Raw genomic sequence first — 20,700 nt, 5'->3', positions numbered from 1 at the left:
TCAGGTCTGCTCTGCCATTCAATCATGGCTTTTTTAAAAATCTCAGCCCCATTCACCCACCTTCGCCCATAATCCTTAACCTAAGAGCAAGAGGATAAGGTGTGAGAGAATAGAACTAATCAAATGTGACAATGGAAAAGTGTGTTTGGAACCGGAGGAAATAGTGGCTGTACTTAATAAATACTTTGCTTTAGTATTCACTATGGAAAAGGATCTTGGTGATTGTAGGGATGACTTGCAGTGGACTGAAAAGCTTGAAAATGTAGATATTAAGAAAGAGGATGTGCTGGAGCTATTGGAAAGCATCAAGTTGGATAAGTCACTGGGACTGGACAGGATGTACACCAGGCTACTCTGGGAGGCAAGGGAGGAGATTGCTGAGCCTCTAGCAGTGATCTTTGCATCATCAATGGGGACGGGAGAGGTTCTGGAGGATTGTGAATGTTGTTCCTTTATTCAAGAAAGAGAGTAGGGATAGCCCATGAAATTATAGACCAGTGAGTCTTACTTCAGTGGTTGGTAAGTTGATGGAGAAGATCCTGAGAGGCAGGATTTATGAACATTTGGAGAGGCATAACATGATTCGGAGTAGTTAGCATGGCTTTGTCAAAAGCAGGTCATGCTTTACGAGCCTGATTGAATTTTTTGAGGATGTGACAAAGCACATTGATGAAGGTAGAGCCATAGGTGTAGTGTATATGGATTTCAGCAAGGCATTTGATAAGGTACCCCATGCAAGGCTTATTGAGAAAGTAAGGACGCATGGGATCCAAGGGGACATTGCTTTGTGGATCCAGAACTGGCTTGCCCACAGAAGGCAAAGAGTGGTTGTAGATGGGTCATATTCTGCATGGAGGCCAGTAACCAGTGGTATGCCTCAGGGATCTGTTCTGGGACCCCTACTCTTTGTGATTTTTATAAATGACCTGGATGAAGAAGTGGTGGGATGGGTTAGTAAATTTCCTGATGACACAAAGGTTGGGGATGGTGTGGAGGGCTGTCAGAGGTTACAACAGGACATTGATAGGATGCAAAACTGAGCTGAAAAGTGGCAGATGGAGTTCAAAGCAGATAGGTGTGAAGTGGTTTATTTTGGTAGGTCAAAGAAGATGGCAGAATAATGGTAAGACTCTTGGCAGTGTGGAGGATCAGAGGGATCTTGGGGTCAGAGTCCATAGGGCACTCAAAGCTGCTACACAGGTTGACTCTGTGGTTAAGAAGGCATATGGTGCATTGGCCTTCATCAATCGCGGGATTGAGTTTAAGAGCTGAGAGGTAATGTTGCAGCTATATCGGACCCTGGTCAGACCGCACTTGGAGTACTGTGCTCAATTCTGGTCGCCTCACTATAGGAAGGATGTGGAAACCATAGAAAGGGTGCAGAGCTTTACAAGGATGTTGCCTGGATTGGGGAGCATGCCTTGTGAGAATAGGTTGAGTGAACTCGGCATTTTCTCCTTGGAGCGATGGAGGATGAGAGGTGACTTGATAGAGGTGTACAAGATAATGAGAGGCATTGATCGTGTGTATAGTCAGAGGCTTTTCCCTGGGGCTGAAATGGCTAGAATGAGAGGGCATAGTTTTAAGGTGCTTGGAAATAGGTACAGAGGAGATGTCAGAGGTAAGTTTTTTATGCAGAGTGGTGAGTGTGTGGAATGGACTGCCGGCGGCGGTGGTGGAGGCAGAAACGATAGGATCTTTTAAGAGACTCCTGGATGGCTACATGGAGCTTAGAAAAATAGAGGGCTTTGGGTCAAGCCTAGGTAGTTCTAAGGTAGAGCACAGCTTTGTGGGCCAAAGGGCCTGTATTGTGCAGAATGTCTCTATGATTCTAACCCCTGCACCAATCAAGAACCCATCAATTTCTGCCTTAGCTATATCCAATGATTTGCCCTCATAGTCCTGTGGCAGTGAATTTCAACCTTTGGCTGAAGAAATGCCTCCTCATCTTAATTCTAATGAGACAGCACTTTATTCTGAGGTTGTGCCTTTGGATCCTAGACTCACTCACCAATGGAAATCTCTCCATGTCCACTCTATCCAGGCCTTTCAGCATTCATTAGGTTCTAATGAGATTTCCATCTCGCTCACCTCTCCCCACCCCCCCCCCCAATCATTCTGATCTCCAAAGAGTACAGTCTCAAATGCTCATTTTTAACAAACATACACAAGTTTATTCACTTACAAAATACATATAGTAATCAGAGGTTTACAAAACTATTGACAATTTCAAATTAAAATAGGATTGCTATTGTCTGCAAAATGCTACATTTCTTGGTGGCCCACTGTTCTTGGAAATCCTCCTCTGTGCCCATTGTAATTTGGATCCTCCCTCTCCAAGAACATACGGACACGACCGTAGCCCTGGAAGAGGGGCAGGCAGTTAGCTTGAGCAAAGGTCTTGACTGCCCACTACCCGGATCCACGAATGGACATCTGGGCCAGGCCCAGAAGCAAGCTTACCAGGAAAGCCATCCACTCCCCCCACCCCCATACTGGAGGAGACTTTCATTGCTGGGACCGTTCTGGTGGTATGTGACTCTTTTCACTATTAGCGAAAATGATCCCTGCAGAACATTACAATTCAGCTCCCACCACTCATGAGTCCACTACAGAAACTACTGGATTGTTTCATCAAGTCATTGGGTGTATTTAAAGCAGAATTTGATAATAAATGGAATGACAGAGCAAACTTGAGGGGGCAAATGGCCTGATTCTGTGTTGCTAGAGATGAGGCTTGGAGCAGATAAAACTTTATCAGGTTAAACAGTGAGGCGGGTTTGAGGTTTTGAATGGACTTCTCCTGATCCTATTCCTTGTGGACAAAAATACTTGGGAAGATTATAGGGTGATGGGGAAGTTGTGGGATAGGGAGGGGTAACACTACTGATTAAGAGCCGATACAGCAGGAAATGCTAAATTTATTTTTCTGGATTATTTTCTATGAATTAAGATCCAAGAAAATCAACTTTTTTCCCAACAAGCTGTCCTGCCTGAAGATAGTTCAACTTCTTACTGAATGGTAAAGTGGCAAATTAGTTTGGAGTTTAAAAGAATGAGCGAGATCTAGTTGAAACCTTCTGAATACTGAAAGGGCTAGATAGAGTGGACATAGGAAAAATGTTTCCAATAGTTGGGGGGGTGCCTGGGAATAGAGGGCACAGTCTCAGGATAGAGGGTCATCCCTTTAGTACAGCGGTGAGAAGGAATTTCTTTGGCCAGAGGGTGGTTAATCAGTGGGATTTACTGCCACAGGTGCCTGGTGGCCAAGTCATTGGTTATATTTAAAGTGGAGTTCATTAGGTTCTTGATTAGTAAGGGTTTCAAAGCCTATGGGGAGAAGACAGGAGAATGAGATTTAGAGGGAGATCAGCCATGATGGAATCGCAGAGCAAACACGATGGGCTGAATGGGCTAATCATATACTTGAGAAATTCTGCAGATGCTGAAAAACTAAAGCACACGCACAAAATGCTGGAGGAACTCAGGAGGTCAGGTAGCATCTATAGAAATGAGTAAACAATTGATGTTTGGAGCTGAGACCCTTCCTCAGGGCTGAAGAGGGTGGGGGGAGGGGGCAGGAGGATATCTAGAAGGTGATAGGTGAAGCCAGGTAGGAAAGGTAAAGGGCTGGAGAGGAAGGGATCTGATAGGAGAGGAGAGTGGACCCATGGAAGAAAGGGAGGGAGGTGATATGCAGGTGAGAAGAAGCAAGAGGCCAGGGTGGGGAATAGAAGAAGAGTGGAGGAGAAGGTGAATTTGTTTTTAGGAGAAGGAGAAATCAACTTTCATGCCATCAGGTTGGAGGCTACCCGGACAGAATGTAAGATGTTGCTGCTCCACCCTGAGTGTGGCCTCATTGTGGCACAAGAGAAGGTCACGGACTGACACGTTGGAATGGGAATCTGAATTAAAACATTTGGCTACCATGAAGTTCCGCTCTTAGCAAATAGAGGGGAGGTGTTCGACAAAGCGGACCCCTAATTTACAACGGGTCTCACAATGTAGAGGAGGCTGCATCGGGAGCACCGGGCACGATAGATGACCCCCAGCAGGTCTGCAGGTGAAGTGTTGCCTCATCTGGAAGGACTGTTGGGGTCCCTCAATATGTACCAAGGTACAGTGAAAACATTTTTGCATGCTGTCAATACAGAGTATTACATTACAACAATGCATTTAAGTATTATAAGGGGAAAAACAATAAAGGTGTTGTAGTTACAGAGAAAGTACAGTGCAAGCAGACAGCAGGCTATAAGAACCATAATGAGGTAGAGTCTGATGACAGATAAAAGCTGTTCTTCAGCCTGGTGTTGCATGCATTAGACTTTTGTATTTCTGTCTGATGGAGAGGGGAGAAGAGATTGGGGTTGGTGGGGTCCTTCATTCTGTTGGCTGTTTTACTGAGGCAGTGAGAAGTGCAGATAGGGTCCATGGAGGAAAGGCTGGTTTTGGTGGGTGACACACTAGCATAGCAGTTATCACATTGCTTTACAGTGCCAACAATCATTGATCAGGGTTCAATTCCCACTGCTGCCTTTAAGGAGTTGTATGTTTTCCCCATGACCACACAGGTTTCCTCCTACATTTCACAGACATAAGGGTTAGTGAGTTGTAGACATGATATATTGGTGTCAGAAGCATGGCAACACTTGCAATCCTCACTGATTTGATTTGACGCAAACATCGCATTTTGCTGGATGTTTCGATGTACAATGCCTTGAAAAGGTATTCAGCCCCCACAACTATTTTCACATTTTACTGTCTCATATTCTGAATTTAAAATATATTGTAGGATTTTTTTTAGCTAATCTACAAAGCATTGTGCATCAAGTCAAATCAAAAGAAAAATTCCAGTTTACTAAAAATTAAAAAACAAAATTGAGACTGAAAAGTATTCATCCCTTTTGTAATAACAATACTGACGTTCCTCGGGTGCAATATATTACCTTACCAACTCATTCAATTTGTTGAAGTAGAGAATTGGATAATCACCTCTCTCTGTAAGGTCCAACAGTGTAGTAGATTTTCAACAGATCAAACCAAAATGAAGACAAAAGAGAATTCAGGACAAGTCAGAGAAATGATATGAAAACCACAAATCTGGGGATGGGTACAAGACCATCTCTAAGGCTTTGGAAAATACTGCACATCGAAATTCAAGAAAGACTATCACGAAAAAGTGGAAAAACATGAAGCTGCAGTCACACTGCCTTGGTAAGGCTGCCCCTCAACTCAGTTGCTGGAGAAGAATGGCATTTGAAAGAGAGGCTGTTGTGATGCCAACAGTTAATGACTCTGGTGAGTAAGCTGCTAAAGTCTGCCTGCAACTAGAGATGAAGTTCATGGCTCCACAATCTCTAAGGCCTTTCAGAAATATCAGTACTTATGGAAGAGTGGCAAGGAAGAAGCCCTGGCTAAAGAAAAAGCATATCCTTGCCTGTAAACACTTTGCAAAGTGTCACTTAGAAGATACTGTAAAGATTGGAAGAAGGTCTTGTGACTAAATTGGAACTTTCTGGCCTCAACACTAAGTGGTACTTGTGGCATGAATCTAACACTGCACATCAACCAGGTAACATCATCCCTAGGGTAAAGTATGGTGGAGGTAGCATCATGCTATGGGGATGCTTTTAAGCAGCAGGAACTGGAAATTTGGTCAGGATTGATGGGGAGATGAATCCTGCAAAATACAGAGGTCCTGGATAAAAACCTGCCAGAAAGCTTAAACCGGGAAGTAAGTTGATCTTTCAGCAGGACAATGACCCAAAGCACTCTGTAAGAGCAACTACAGAGTGGCTTCAGATGAAGAAAATTAATGTCCTTGACTGGCCCAGTCAGAGTCCTGACCTTAACTCAAACATCTCTGGCGAGACCTCAAGATTGCTGTCCACCACCACCACTCCCCAACTGACCTGACACAACTTGAGCAATTTTGCAAGGAGAAATGGGTATATCTTGCTCCATTACGTTATGCAAAGCTAATAGAGACTTATCCAAAATGACTGCTGGCTGTAATAGCTGTGAGGTGGTTCGACTAAGTCTTGGGCAAAGGGGGATGAATACCTTTCCAAGGCATAATACATATGACAAGTAAAATTAATCTAATCTGGCCTACTAAAATGTGTCCACAATTTTCTGTAATTTCTTGTGGTTATGGGCAAAGCGACAATTAATAAAATGTTAGGCTCACGTAAAGTGCGATATGACTTTTAAGTCATTAAACTTGCTAATGAATCCTGAAAGCTGACCTTTGTTAATTATTGTAACTACAAAGCAGAACACTGTTAACGTGAAGCCTGTGCTTTTGGAGATGCTGATTGTGCTGGTCCTCATTGAGGCTTAGCCTAAGGGACGTGTTAGAGGAGGTCTGTTAATGTTTGACATGGTTTTCAGTGCTGAACTAACAGCTTGAATATTTACAATGCAGTGGAAGAGTTCAGGGGTCAGAGGTGAAGGTAAATGGCAGTGATTGACAAGGGCAATTGTTCAAAGGGATTAAGGGAGAGAATTTCAAAGTAGCTGAAGCATATCAACCCGTGGGAGCACAGTGGCAGCAGGTGGAGCTCCTGTGACCCAGGTTCAAAGTTCCAAACAAATTTATTGAAGTACATATACAACCCTGGGGTTTGTTTTTGGAGGGATGCACAGTAAATCCAATAATCATAATAGAGTGAATGAAAGTCAGCACCCTACTTGGCTGTTCAGCTAGTATGCAAAAGAGCAAACTGCAAATACAAAAGTAAAAAGTAATATTAAATAAATAAACAATAAATATCAAGAACATAAGATGAAGAGCTCTTGAAAGTGAGCCTGATGGTTGAAGGCTAGTAACTGTTCCTGAACCAGGTGGTGTGAGTTCTGAAATTCTTCCTGGTAGCAAAAGTGAGTAGAGCATGACCTGGAGTTGTGGAGGTCCCTGAAGATGGATGCTGCTTTCCCATGTCTATCCTGACATTGAGTGATAGCAGAGTGGAGTTCCCACATTCTGGCTGTACCGCACAGGTTTCCTCCCACATCTTAAAGACACGCAGATTGGTAAAGTGTCCCAGTGTGTAAAAGAGTGGTAAAATCGGAGGATTTTGAGGGAAATTATGAAGATAAAATGGGACTGGTGTAAATGGAAATAGACTTGATGTATACAGGGCTGGTTTCAGTGATGTTTGAAGATACAGAGTATGTGGCTTTGCTCTGGTTTTTTTTTAGCCTTTTTTGCTTTTAGTTTTATTTGTCACTTGTACATTGAAACATCCAGTGAAATGTATCATTAATGACAAACAAAATCTGAGAGGAGTGTGCTGGGCAGCCCCCGTGTGGTGCCATCATAGCTTTCCCACAACTCACTAAGCCTAACCCGTACTTTGAAATGCGGGAAAAAACTGAAGCACCTGGAGGAAACCCTCGCAGTCACAGGGAGAACGTAGAAACTCCTTACAGACAGCAGCGGGAATTGAACCCAGATCAGCGACAGCTGGCACTGTAAAGCAATGCATTAACCTACTGCCTACTGCACTACGTGCTGCCTGGTTTGTTGGGAGTGAGGTTGAGTTGGAGGCTGGAGTTGGGTTCTAGACATTTCACAAAGTGTTTAACTACCAATGCCTTAAAAATAGTTAAAGATTCTCCTCCACAAAAGGCAGTAGAAGCAGATGACCCTCAGAGAATGAACAGTGCCTTGTTTCTGTCTTTGAGGAAAACTCTAATTTTAAACAGTGTCCTTGGTTCTAAATTCTCTCATAGAACATGCCCAGCATAAGAACAGGCCTTCGGCCCATGATGTCTGTGCCAAACACAGTGCAGAATTAAACGGTCCTGATTAAGGATCTCAGTCCAAAACGTTGACTGTTCCCTCCATAGATTTGTTGAGTTGCTCCAGTATTTTCTATGTGTTGCCAAATTAATCTAATCCCTTCTGCTTGCAGATTCCTGTATCTAACAGCCTCTTAAACCTCACTAGCTCACTATCACTAACCTGATAGTTCTTTTCCGGTCACCCACCATTCTCTGCCTAAAAACTTTTCTCTGCCCATCTCACAGAACTTTCTGCCCTACAACACAAAAACAGATCTTTGGCCCATCTAGTCCATGCTGAATAATTAACCATATAACAAATACAGCTCGGAAACAGGCCACCTCGGCCCTTCTAGTCCGTGCCGAACGCTTGGTCTCACCTAGTCCCACTGACCTGCACTCAGCCTGTAACCCTCCATTCCTTTCCTGTCCATATACCTGTCCAATTTTTTTTTTTAAATGGCAATGTCAAACCTGCCTCTACCACTTCTACTGGAAGCTCGTTCCACACAGCTACCACTCTCTGAGTAAAGAAGTTCCCCCTTGTGTTACCCCTAAACTTTTGTCCCCTAACTCTCAACTCAAGTCCTCTTGTTTGAATATCCCCTACTCTCAATGGAAAAAGCCTATCCATGTCAGCTCTATCTATCCCCCTCATGATTTGAAATACCTCTATCAAGTCCCCCCTCAACTTTCTACGCTCCAAAAAATAAAGACCTAACTTGTTCAATCTTTCTCTGTAACTTAGGTGCTGAAACCCAGGTAACATTCTAGTAGATCTCCTCTGTACTCTCTCTATTTTGTTGACATCTTTCCTATAATTCAGTGACCAGATCTGTACACAATACTCCAAATTTGGCCTCACTAATGCCTTGTACAATTTTAACATTACATCCCAACTGCTATACTCAATGCTCTGATTTATAAAGGCCAGCATACCAAAAGCTTTCTTCCCCACCCTATCCACATGAGATTCGTCCCATGGTCTAAATTTGTTTCTATGTCTCACTTCAGTCATTCTCTCCCACTGCGTCACCCCCCCTTTCTCTGACATAGCCTACCCAATCTTTCTTCATAACACAGTCACTCATAAGTATTAGTCTGGTACACATCCCCTAGGCTTCCTCTGAACACAAGAGAGGATTTGTTTTAACCACTCATCTGTAAGATAGGACCTCAGTCCCACATTTCTACCTGGTGCAGGTCTGTGTACTTGTGGAAGGAACGCTCCTGACAGGTATTTTCTTAGCATGGAAGTACAGTACAGGCCCTTCAGCCCAAAATGTTGCACTAACTCTTTAACTTATTTTAAGATCAATTTTACCCACATAGCCCTCCATTTTTCTATCATCCATTTGCCTACCTAAGAGTTTCTTAAATAGCTCTGATGTATCTATCTCCGGCAGCACGTTTCATGCAGCCACCACTCTCTATGTGGGGGGGAAACTATCTCTAATATTACCACCCCCCCCGTACATTTCTCTAATTACCTTATAATTATGCTCCCTCGTATTAGCTATTTCTGCCATGGGAAAAAGCCTCTGGCTGTCACAATAGACATGCACTCTAATCCAGGCAGCACCCTGGTAAGTTTCTTCTGCACCCTCACTAAAGCTTCTGCGTACTTCCTTGCAACACAGAGAAAATACTGAAGGAACTCAGTATGTCTGGCGGCGTAAGGAATAAACGTTTCAGGCCGAGACCCTTCACCTCATCAGGACTGGAAAAGAAATGGGAAGAAGCCTGAATAAGTGGGGGAGGGGAAGGAGTACAAGCGAGGGGGTGATAGGTGGAAAAGGTAAAGGGCTAGAGAAAAAACTCTGAAAGGAGAGGAGAGTGAACCATGGGAAAAAGGGAACCAAGAGGAGTGCTGGGGGAGGATGGTAAGCAGGTGAGGAAAAGAGGTGAGAGTGGGAATAGAAAATTGAAAAAGAGAAAATGGGGAGGAGGGAAAAATTATTGGAGGTCAGAGAAAATGACATTCATACCATCAGGATGGAGGCTACTGAGTCAGAATGAGCGACCTGAGAATGGCATCATGACAGAGGGGAGGCCATGGACTGGCATGCCGGAATGGGAATTAAAATGGTTTGCTCCAGGAAATACTGTTTTTTGCAGATGGAGCTAAGGTGCTTGACAAAACGGGTCTCCCAGCCTACTTTGAGTCTCACCAATATAGAGGCCACATCAGGAGCACTGGGCACAATAGAAGACCCAAACAGATTCACAGGCGAAGTGTTGCCTCACCTGGAGGTAAGAAAGAAAGTGAATAGGTGTGTAGCACTTCTGCCACAGCAGGGATAAGTGCCAGGAAGATTAGTGGGGAGGTTCGAATGGACAGGGAAATCACAGAGGAAGCAATCCCTGGGGAAAGCAGAGTATGGGGTGAGGGGGAGAGGTAAAGAAGTGAAGATGGCATACGTTGCGGAGAATGGTGTGTTGGATGCAAAGGCTCATGGGATGACAAGAGGAACTCTATTCCCTGTAGAGGTGGTAGAAAGATGGGGTAAGTGCTGATGGGGGGAAATGGAAGAAATGTGGGTGAGGGCAGCATCAATGGAGGAGGAAAGGAAACCCCATTCTTTGAAGATGATATTTCTAATGTCCTGGAAAGGAAAGCCTAGTCCTGGCAACAGATATTGTGGAGACAAAGGAATAGCACTTTTCCAGGAAACAGGGTGAGGTGTAGTCAAGATAACAGTGGCATTGGTAGATTTGTAAATGATATCGGTAGATAGTTTGTCTCCAGAAATGGAGATAGAGAGATTGAGAAAGGGGAGGGAGGTGTCAGAAATGGACCAAGTGAATTTAAGTGGGTGGAAGTTGGAGGCAAAGTTGATGAAATTGACGAGCTCAGCATGGGTGCATGAAGTAGCACCAATGCAGTCGTCAGTGTAGCAAAGGAAGAGTTGGGGCGCATTTCCGATGAAGGCTTCGAACATGGACTGTTCTATGTAGCCAAAGAAAAGGCAGGCATAGCTGGGGTCCACACGGGTGCTCATGGCTGCACCTCAAGATTGGAGAAAGTGAGAGGAGCTGAAAGTGAAATTGTTCAAGTTGAGGACCAGTTGTACCAGACACAGGAGGGTGCTGGTGGAGGGGAACTGGTCAGGGTCTGTTGTTGACAGGCAAAGAGCTATATGGCCTTCTTAATGGGGTGGGGGGGGGGGAGGATAGAAGTGTACAGGGGACTGGACATCCTTAGTGAAAATGAGGCAATCAGGGCTAGGAATTTAAAGTTGTTGAGATCAAGAGCATGTGAAGTACCATGGATGTAGGTGGGAAGGGACTGACCTAGAGAGATACATTGTAATTTTTGTTTGACTCTAAAAATCTTACAAATGTTCAGTGGAAACCAGGACACATAATTTTGTTAGAAATGTCCTTGGGATGACTGAAATAATCTACAATGTGAAAGAGGTGCATTTCATGAGTAGTGAATGTCTTTTAATGTTAACACTGTATTTAAATAGACTCATTACCATCACTTAACTCAAACTGGCACCAATTTCACAGCCCATTTGTTTTTGATGAGTTCCTGCTAAACCCTGCAGTCTGAGTGCTTCAAGTACCAAGACTGCACTTTTGACCTTTATGTTGGTCTTTATTTCACAAATTGGCATCTACACTTATCACATAATAGGCCCTTTTACAGTGATTAAAACAATTATTAAACAAAATGTAGCACATATCATGTTGAAATATCTCAGCCAGAAGTCTCCCGGAGGCGCTCTCTGCCCACTGGAGGAAATCCGTGCTTATTCAGGACTTCTATGGCACTGCGGAGCAGCTCTGAAGGAATTTATAACCAACCTTATTTTTCCATTTCATAGCATGAGTGGGAAACTTGCCCAATACTGCCCCTCCAGAAGAGAATTTTCACCCGCAAAGAGCAGGAACCAGTAAATGTCTCGCTCAAAAAAACATGAGTGCATGGGGTGAGGAACCTGAATCCCTACATAGATCTTCACAACAGTTTAATTAAATAATCTGCAAGATGTCTAAGCTTCTTGGCAATGGAGACATTGGTCACAACCTTCTTTAGATCTGTTCTGCTGGAGTTTGATCATCAATACGAGTGACAATCGAGGCTCTTGCTGAAGCTACAAAAGGTCTTGGGTGCTACAAAAAGCAAGACTTGGTTCTGAGAATCCAAAAGGTCGAGTTAATTTCTCAAGGGTTAACGTGCTAAACCCATCCTCTGAGCCAGCTGGTGGTGCTCCAACTCCTGGCCCTGCTAAAACAAAACCCACGAGGGACACAGTGAAATGAGAGGGAGCAAGAACAGCAGAAAACAGGTGAATCTGGAATTCATTGGCACATACGGCTGTGGAGGACAAGTCATTGAGTAAGCAGAGGTTGATAGGTTCTTGGTTAGTAAGGGGCAAAGGTTATGGAGAAGGCTAGAGAATGGGGTTGAGAGGGATAATAAATCAGACATGAGCAGACTCAATGGGCAGAATGCTCTACACAACTTCTTCACTACTTTGTCCACATTTGTCACCACTTTCAGAGGCCTATGTACTAGTACCCTAGGCCTTCCTGGTCTGCATTGCCATTCCCCGTGTATATCCTGCCCTGAAAGGCTGCCATGGTCAGACTGACCATCGATACTCATTGCCAGGTACACCAGGCACCAGAGATCATCCATCCTGGTTCTGTTCAGTTGGGCTGGACAGTCGGAATGGTGTGGGTAGACAGGAATTCCTCTACCCTGGGTCTTTATTCCCCACCCAGTAACCCATGCAATATAGTCATACAATACACAGACGGACATTTTGTGCCACAGACCATCAGTCAGTAATCCCATTTTATTCTCCCCGTGTCCCTGAGATTAGGCTGGTTAAAAAGGTATATGGTGTGTTTGCCTTCATGAATCCAGGGGTGGAGTTTACCAGTCTCGAGGCTACACTTGTGGGCTGCTCAGCACAGTCCTCACTTCTTTGATTTGGTGCAAATGACACATTTCACTGTGTGGTTTGATGTACATCAAATAATGCTAATCTTTAAAGGGCTGAAGAAGTAATCTGATGAGAGGAAAGTGGGCCATGGGATAAAGAGAAGGGAAACCAAAGATGGGATAAGAGGGGAGCTGGAATGGGGAATGGAAAAAGAGAGGAGGAGGAGAGGGGAGATATTACCAGAAGTTAGGGAAATCGATGTTCATGCCATCAGGTTGGAGGCTACCCAAACAGAATATGAGATGTTGCTCCTCCATCCTGAGTATGGCCTCAAAATGGCAGAAAAGGAGGCCATGGACCAACATGTTGGAATGGGAATAAAAAGTTAAACTGAAACAGGTAGCCACCCAGGAGATCCTGCCTTTTGCAGCAGACAGAGTGAAACTGGAACATCAGTCACTGAACTAAAGCCCAAGTGACCCTACCATGGAAGAGCTTGCACAGAGGTTTGAGCACAATACATCACCTCAATCACTTCAAATTGGATCCTCTGCCAGTCCTCCTTTGCTCTCCTTCTGACCACAACCTGCAAACACACAGTGATATTAGGGTTACATCCTCTCCAATCATCTCTCTTTTTCACCCCAAATTATTCTGGTGGCAGGCATGAACAACAAACAGGGTGCTGGAGGAGGCACAGGAGTTTCTGCAGATGTTGGAATCTGGAGCAGACACAAAAAATGCTGGAGGAACGGCAGGTCAGGCAGCATCTGTGGAGGGAAATGGACTGTAGATGTTTCATATCAAGACCCTTCACCTGGACTGGAAGGTACAGAGGAGACGGTCAGTTTAAAGAGGTGAGGGGAAGGAATGGGGCAAGACCACATTTGGAGAATTATGTTCAGTTCTGGTCACTTTTAGGAAGAATATGCAGCAGGGAGTTCCCAAACTTTTTTATGCCACGGATTCTAGGTTGGGAACCCCTAAGTGGAGCATGTAGGGAGGGTGCAGAGGAGATTTACCAGGCTGCTGCCTGGATTAGAGAGCATATCTTATGAGGATAGGTTGAGTGAGCTAGTTCTCTTAGGAATGAAGGAGGATGAGAGGTGTCTTGATAGAGATGAACAGGGGATGTTAAGAGGCATAATTCGAGTGGACAGACGGAGACCTTACCAGGGTGGAAATGGCTATTGCAAGGGGTCAGAATTTTAAGATGATTAGAGGAAAGTACAGGGGGATGTCATAGTAGGTTTTTACACAGAGAGCAGTGAGTGTGTGGAACGCCCTGCCACAGAAGGTGTTGAGGCAGATAAGTTAGGGACATTTAAGAGACTCTTCAATAGGCACATGAATGAAAGAAAAATGAAGGGCCATGTGGAGGGCAGAGTTAGACAGATCTTGGAGTAGGTTAAAAGGTTGGTACAACCTGTACTGCGTTGGACTGTAGTTAGATCCAGGTTGGTGGGGAAGGGGATGAGCAGATAGACTGGGAATGGAATAAGTGGGAACAGTGACAGAAGATGGGAGGCAACAAGGGACTGATGAAGATGAAATTTTAAGCAGAGAAAGGCTGAAACTTGGAATTTTTTATTTTATTTAGAGATATGATATAGCTGGTTACAGACCATTCTGGCCCACCTAATTATACCCACTTGACTAATTAACCTACTAATCCATACGTCTTTGTAACGTGGGAGGAAAATGGAGCACCCAGAGATGGTCACGGGGAGAATGACAAACTCCTTACAGACAGTGGCACGAATTGAACCGGGGTCACTGGTGTTGTAATAGTGTTACACTAACTGCTACACTACCGAGCTGCAACAGAGCGAGAGAGGTGAGGGAGGCAGAGGGGAGTAGTGGGATGGTGGAGAGATCAGCAGGTTGGGTAGCAACTGTGGAGGGAAATGAACAGTCAAAGTTTCAGGTCAAGATCCTTCTTCAGGACTGTGAATAATTTAACTATCTGCTTGTGTCCATAACCAGCCTAGACAGCAATTTAGAGAAAATAGTTCTAGATAGCAGAGAAGGGGTGAGGCCAAATGATTCAGTGTGAAATTCAGTCCAAGCATAAGGTCACCTTTCCCCTCATGTGTTTTCAGCTTTGCTAAAGAACCCAACAAAACCCCATGTTTAATGGGCCATGAAAGCATGCTCAGGGGGTGCTGGTGAGAATAGAACTCCCCCTCACCGCCGTCCTGCGGAATGTACTCACAAACACTGCGATCCCAGTTAGAATGGCCAGCGCAATGATGATGATGATGGCTGCAAAGCCCGGCGAGATGGACTTCATGTTGATCCGGGGAGGCTCGTTGTCAAAGAACCAAACCTGGACTGACTCCCTCTCCACCTGCAAGCTCTTCCCGTCCACTTCCAGAGTGAACCTGTTCGTCTTCAGCTGCAGGGAGTTCAGAACACTCGTGAATGCTGCTCATTATGATGCCACGTGCCCACGAGCTTTTCATTGCACGGTGCATACACATACTTGTGTAACCGACAATAACTTTGAGAGTGACCCAGCCAACCAGACGTGGGTTTCGAAAATAAAAAAAATTACAGATAAATAGAAATTAAAATTACGGAAATACTCCACATGACAGGCAGCATCTGTGGAGAGAGAAACAGTAAACGTTTCAAGTTTATAAAATTACGAGCAGCAGAGATAGAGTGGACAGAGAGTATCTGTTTCCCAGGGTAGAAATGTCTAATACTAGAGGGCGTGCAATGAAAGTGAGAGGGGGTAGGTTCAAAGGGGATGTGAGGGGTAAATTTTTTACTCAGAGAGTGGGGGATGCCTGGAGTGAGCTGCCTGGTATGCTGGTAGAGGTAAATACATTTAGACGCTTTTAAGAGACGTTTAGATAGACATGTGAATGTGAGGAAGATGGAGGGATATGGACATAGCGTTGGTAGGAGGGATTCGTGTTTGGGTGTATTTGATTTGCTTTTTAGCTGGTTTAGCACAACATTGTGGGCCAAAGGGCCTGTTCCTGGGCTGTATTATCCTATGTTCTATGTTTGAGACTTTGGGAAACAGAAAATGAGTTAGAACATAGAACAGTACAGCTCAGTCCTGAGACAACTTTTAACCTATCCCATTACTCTCTGTGTTAAAAAAAATACCCCTGGCCTTCTCCCTTTCCTCCAACCACAGTTTTAGAGACCGAGTTATATAGCACAGAACCCGTGTCTCTATTTCCATTAGAGGTTAAGGAGGTTCGGCTTGTGAACGAACATTCTACAGAGGTACTGTTGAAAGTGTCCTGACTGGTTGCACCACAGCAATTCAAATGCACAAGAACATAAAGATCCGCAGAGAGACAAGATGGCACAGACAACCAGCAACTCGTATGCAGTTCCAAAAGGAATCAACGAATATTCCAATTCAGGACTACAACAGCTGAAATCCAGAGTCACAGCCATGGGTATTTCAGTTTTCAACATGGTCTTAAGCTCTATTTGGACTATTTATTTAATTTATCATATATTATTTTATTTATTTTATATATATATATACACACACACACACACACACACACACACACACACACACACACACACACACACACACATACACACACACTGTCTATTTGTTACAATTTACAATTTTTATATTATGTATTGCACTGTACTGCTACAACAAAACAACAAATTCCACAGCATATGCCAGTGATATCAAACCTGATTCTGCCTGTGAGTAGTGGACTCTGCCCAACTCACGTTAGATTCAGTAATGAAAGAAAATCTTGTTATTTATGTTTGTATGTAGAGATACAGCAAGGTAACAGGCTTTTGTATTTCAACTGTCACCAACCTGAAGGGTTTTACCATCTCAGAGTGCTGCAATGCCTGAATCCTGGAAGGTTATAGAATTATAAAGTCATAAAGCACGGAAAGAGGCCATTTGGCCCAGCTCATCCATACTGACCAAGGTGCCTTCCTCAGATAGTCCCAGTTGCCTGCATTGCCCTGTATCTTTCCTATCCATGTTTTCATCCAAGTGTCGGTAAAACACTAATTGTGCCCACCTCCATTGGCAGCCCGTTCCGTATTATCACCACTCTCTGGCCCCCCTCAGATCCCCTTAAGCGGGAGGGGAACTGGAAGATACAGAGGTGTGGTGGAAGGAGTTGCCATAGAAACCCAGCTGCTGGGCAATGCCTATTCTCATTCAGTGGGGGAGTTAGCAGAATGGGGCATCACGGTGCCATAGCAGTCAGCGTAATGCTTTACTGTGTAGTGACTTGGATCCAATTCCTACCACTGTCTAAGGAGTTTGTTTGTTCGACCTATGACCACATGGGTCCCTCTGGATGCTCCAGTGAATCGTGGGCAAGCTATGATGATGTCAGAAGCATGGAGACATCTGAGGGCTGCCCCCAGCACATCCTCAGACTGTGCTGGATCTTTGATGCAAACAGGAGATTTCACTGTACGTTTTGATGTTTATATGTGATAAATAAAACTAATCCTTATCTTTAAGAGCAGGGCTGTGCTCTCGGGGGAGAGTCGAGCTGTACTCACGTCCCTCTCGATGTAGTATGCCACAGTGGAGATGTCGGCAGGATCTTTGGTCCCGTTCTCACTCAGCCGGATGCAGATCTCTCTGGACAACTCGTGGACCTGTTGCCAAGGTGACAGGGAGACAGGCCATCAGTTCTGTAGGGCGGATGACCCTTAAGGTGATCACAAGGGAGGTACTCAAGCCTGTCGTCACAGTCAACGTGCCCACGGTTAAACTGACCCAGGCCTCGTTTCCCCTTTGTACCAGTTCCCCATCACTCTCAATTCCTGGATCTTTCAAAACTATCATCTTCCTCCACACTCTCTCTGGCCAAGAATTCCAGAGGCAACAACAAATTTTATGACACATGGCAGTGATATTAAAGCAAATTCTGATTCTGAGATTCACACCCCTCTGCAAGAAAAAACATTCACCCAGCTGAGGGGTGCGTTGGGAGTATTTCAGATTAATTTATTTATTACATGGACAGTGAAATATGTCGCTTGTGCAGACAACCAGTGTGACAAGGATGTGCTGGGGGCAGCCCACAAGCTTTGCCACACATTCCGGTGTGGCTGCTTTCAGATCTTACACCGAAACATCCAGTGAAATGTCACCAACCCAGCCAGGTACGGGGTGGGGGAAGACCGCAAGCTTTGCCACACATTCTGGTGTGGCTGCTTTCAGATCTTACACCGAAACATCCAGTGAAATGTCACCAACCCAGCCAGGGACGGGGTGGGGGAAGACCGCAAGCTTTGCCACACATTCCAGAGCCGATATAGCATGCCCTCAGTATTCAGCAGAACAACACAGAACACAACTTGTAACAAAGCAACAGCAAGTCCCATCTCCACCGCCCACCCGCTCTCTCACAGGGACAATCCTCTAACTCCAAACCTTCAGGCCCCAGGTCTCCAGTTTAGCCCATCTACCTTGCCCCATTCCCCTGACCTGCCCCCGCACCTCGTGCCTCCTGGTCCAGCTCACTGTATCCCAATCAAGTCTCTGGAATGGGGCCTCAAGCTGCCAGCTCTCCGAAACAGAACCGGTTTCTCTTGGTGGAGTTGATGCACTAATGAACCCGGTACCACCTACCCACCCAGATTTCCGATTCAGGAGCCCGGTACTTGCCGTGATCTCTAGGATCTGCGTAGCCTTCAGAGTGTACTCTTTCACCAACTTGATGGCCACCTTCCTGAAACACAAGAAACCAGAGAACTTCCTGAAGAAACAGGAAATGGAAGGTAGCACAGTAACAAAGAGGCACAGTAACAAGACGACAGTCAGAGACCTTCTTCCAGGGTGGAAATGGCTAATACAGGGGGGTATAACTTTAAGGTGATTGGAGGAAAGCATGGGGGGGGGGGGGAGATGTCAGAGGAAAACTCTTCACGAAGAGGATGGTAAGAAGGGGGGAGGGGAGGGGCTGCTCCCTGTCACGTGCTGAGCCACGTCCACAACTGCAGTTTCTTGCAGCATGGCAAAGGTGAGCAGAGTGAACGGTTGGACAGGACAGCACAGTGGTTAAATTTCTGGACTGGCAACAGAGAGACACGAGTTCAAATCCCATCCCAGCAAAGACGTACAGTAGAATCGATGAAAAACTACACACAAGGACTGACAAAACTATCAATGTGCAAAACGAAGACAAACTGTGCAAATACAAAAGAAAACTATAATAACATACAATTACATACATCAATAAGAAATATTGAAATATATGTAATATTGAAATTGAGTCCTTAAAATTAAGTCCACATGTTGTGGAATCAGTTCAGTGCTGAGGTGAGTGAAGTTATCCACGCTGGTTCAGGAGCCTGATTGTTGAAGGGTAATAATTGTTCCTGAACTTGCTGTTGTGGGACCTAGGGCACCTGTACCTCCTTCCCGAGGGTAGCAGTGAGAAGAGAGCAAGGCCTGGATGGTGGGTGGTCAAAGCTACCAGATTTTTGAAAGAAAACCAACTTCAGGAGAAGATAAGGGCCATTCTTACTTTGTCGGGACTACAGATGACTGTTGGATCTCTGGTTAGTGTTTACCAACTCGTCTCTCCACCTTCTCCCTAACCCCAGCAAAGGGGTACTGATGCTGGTTAAATCAACATTATCAACATCTACACCTCTCCCCCCAAGTGAACCCTCATTCCCCCCCCCCACCCCCACCACGGCTCTGAAAAGATTCTACCCACCGTCGAACAGCTGCCTCCTTCATCTTCAGGAAGACAAACTCGACTTTGAAGCTGAAATCGATCTGAATGAGGCTGCAGGAGGGCGACAGATTGGATTAGTTACTGAGTCTGGTTCGTGGAAGGAACACTAACCTGTTGTTCATCCCACTCCCCGCCCACCCGTCGGGCAGCACCCACTCCTCGTCCCACCACACCCATCAGCCAGCACCCACTTCCCACCCAACCTTCACTCCCAAACCACCACTAGTCAGCCAATCTAGCCAAACAGCAGCAATGAGACCAGGGCCTGACCTTTAAATCCAGAACACTGCAGCAAGAACCAACAGGGGGCGCCCTGATGCAGGACCTGAATCTATTTCCTTCACCATGCTCCCATCCAATCTGCACTCCCGCTTCTGGGTCTGTATCCCAAACCTGCCCTGGTCGGTATTCCAAGGTCCAAATCTCTGACCCTGGGTCTGTGTCTTATTCCCTGGATGCATACCTTTGTCTTTAGGTCTGGATCCCTTTCCTTGGCTCTCTATCCCGCTGACTGGGTCTGTAACTTTGTTCCATCCTTCCCCATGTCATTGTCACAAGGTTTGTATCCCATCAACCCACACCTGGACCATAGTCCTCCATAACCCTCCCCTCCGTGTATTTGTCCAAACTTTTCTTAAATGTTGAAATCAAACCCTCATCTACCCCTACTGCTGACAGCTCGTTCCACACTCTTACCACCCTGAGTGAAGATGTTCTGCCTCATGTTCCCCTTAAACATTTCATCTTTCACCCTTAACCTATGACCTCTAGTTCTCATCTCACCCAATCTCAGTGGAAAAAGGCTGCTTGCATTTACCCTCTCTGAAGCTTGTATCCCTCTAACAAATTCCCCCACTACATTAGGAATAAAGTCCTAACCTATTCAACCTTTCCCTATATCTCAGGTCCTCAAGCCCTGGGGACATCTTTGTCAACTTTCTCTTGATGTCTGTTCTGATTCTGAGTGACACTCACTGGACTCGGATGAGCTGGCCGCACTTGGGGTCGTCACCGGTCTTGTCGGTGACCCTGACCCCCGCGCTGTCCACGCACCAGCAGAGGTTGGAGTCGTCGCACTGCTTGGCCTTGAAGGTGCCGTTCCTCTCGCACTCGGGGTCGTACAGGTCGTTGACCCTCCTCCCGCCCGGCTGCCTGCTGGCTGTCCGGCTCTTGTGAAGCATCTCCAGGCGCAGCAGGCGGCATTTGGGCGTCACTGAGAAAGCAGGAGAGAGGCAGTGGGGAGGCGGCATTAAAGCGTGCAGGGGAGAACTGTCGGGACTCGAGGGACCAAAGGT

At 45.4% G+C, this 20,700-nt stretch overlaps 1 protein-coding gene across 3 annotated transcripts in view; it reads right to left on the bottom strand.

Moving 5' to 3' along the window:
• Nucleotides 1–2,151: 2,151 nt before the first annotated feature.
• Nucleotides 2,152–20,700, bottom strand: part of LOC132388812 (epithelial cell adhesion molecule-like) — a 30,386-nt gene continuing 11,837 nt past the window's right edge. The window contains exons 3-9 of one of the 3 annotated variants that reach the window (XM_059961250.1): nt 20,381–20,618; nt 19,385–19,456; nt 18,328–18,391; nt 17,214–17,312; nt 14,905–15,087; nt 13,216–13,275; nt 2,152–4,141 (exon numbers count right to left, since the gene is read on the bottom strand). In XM_059961250.1, coding sequence (XP_059817233.1) covers nt 4,103–4,141; nt 13,216–13,275; nt 14,905–15,087; nt 17,214–17,312; nt 18,328–18,391; nt 19,385–19,456; nt 20,381–20,618 — 755 coding nt within the window. In that variant the 3' untranslated portion in view covers nt 2,152–4,102. Of the gene's footprint in view, nt 12,026–13,215; nt 13,276–14,904; nt 15,088–17,213; nt 17,313–18,327; nt 18,392–19,384; nt 19,457–20,380; nt 20,619–20,700 lie in introns of all 3 variants that reach the window. The other 2 variants (XM_059961237.1, XM_059961244.1) reach the window with 2 other exon arrangements.

This window comes from Hypanus sabinus, chromosome 2 (assembly GCF_030144855.1).
Source record: "Hypanus sabinus isolate sHypSab1 chromosome 2, sHypSab1.hap1, whole genome shotgun sequence".
Taxonomy (NCBI): Eukaryota; Metazoa; Chordata; class Chondrichthyes; order Myliobatiformes; family Dasyatidae; genus Hypanus; species Hypanus sabinus.
Note: the sequence above shows the minus strand (reverse complement) of the source record. Positions and strands in the feature narration are given on the sequence as shown.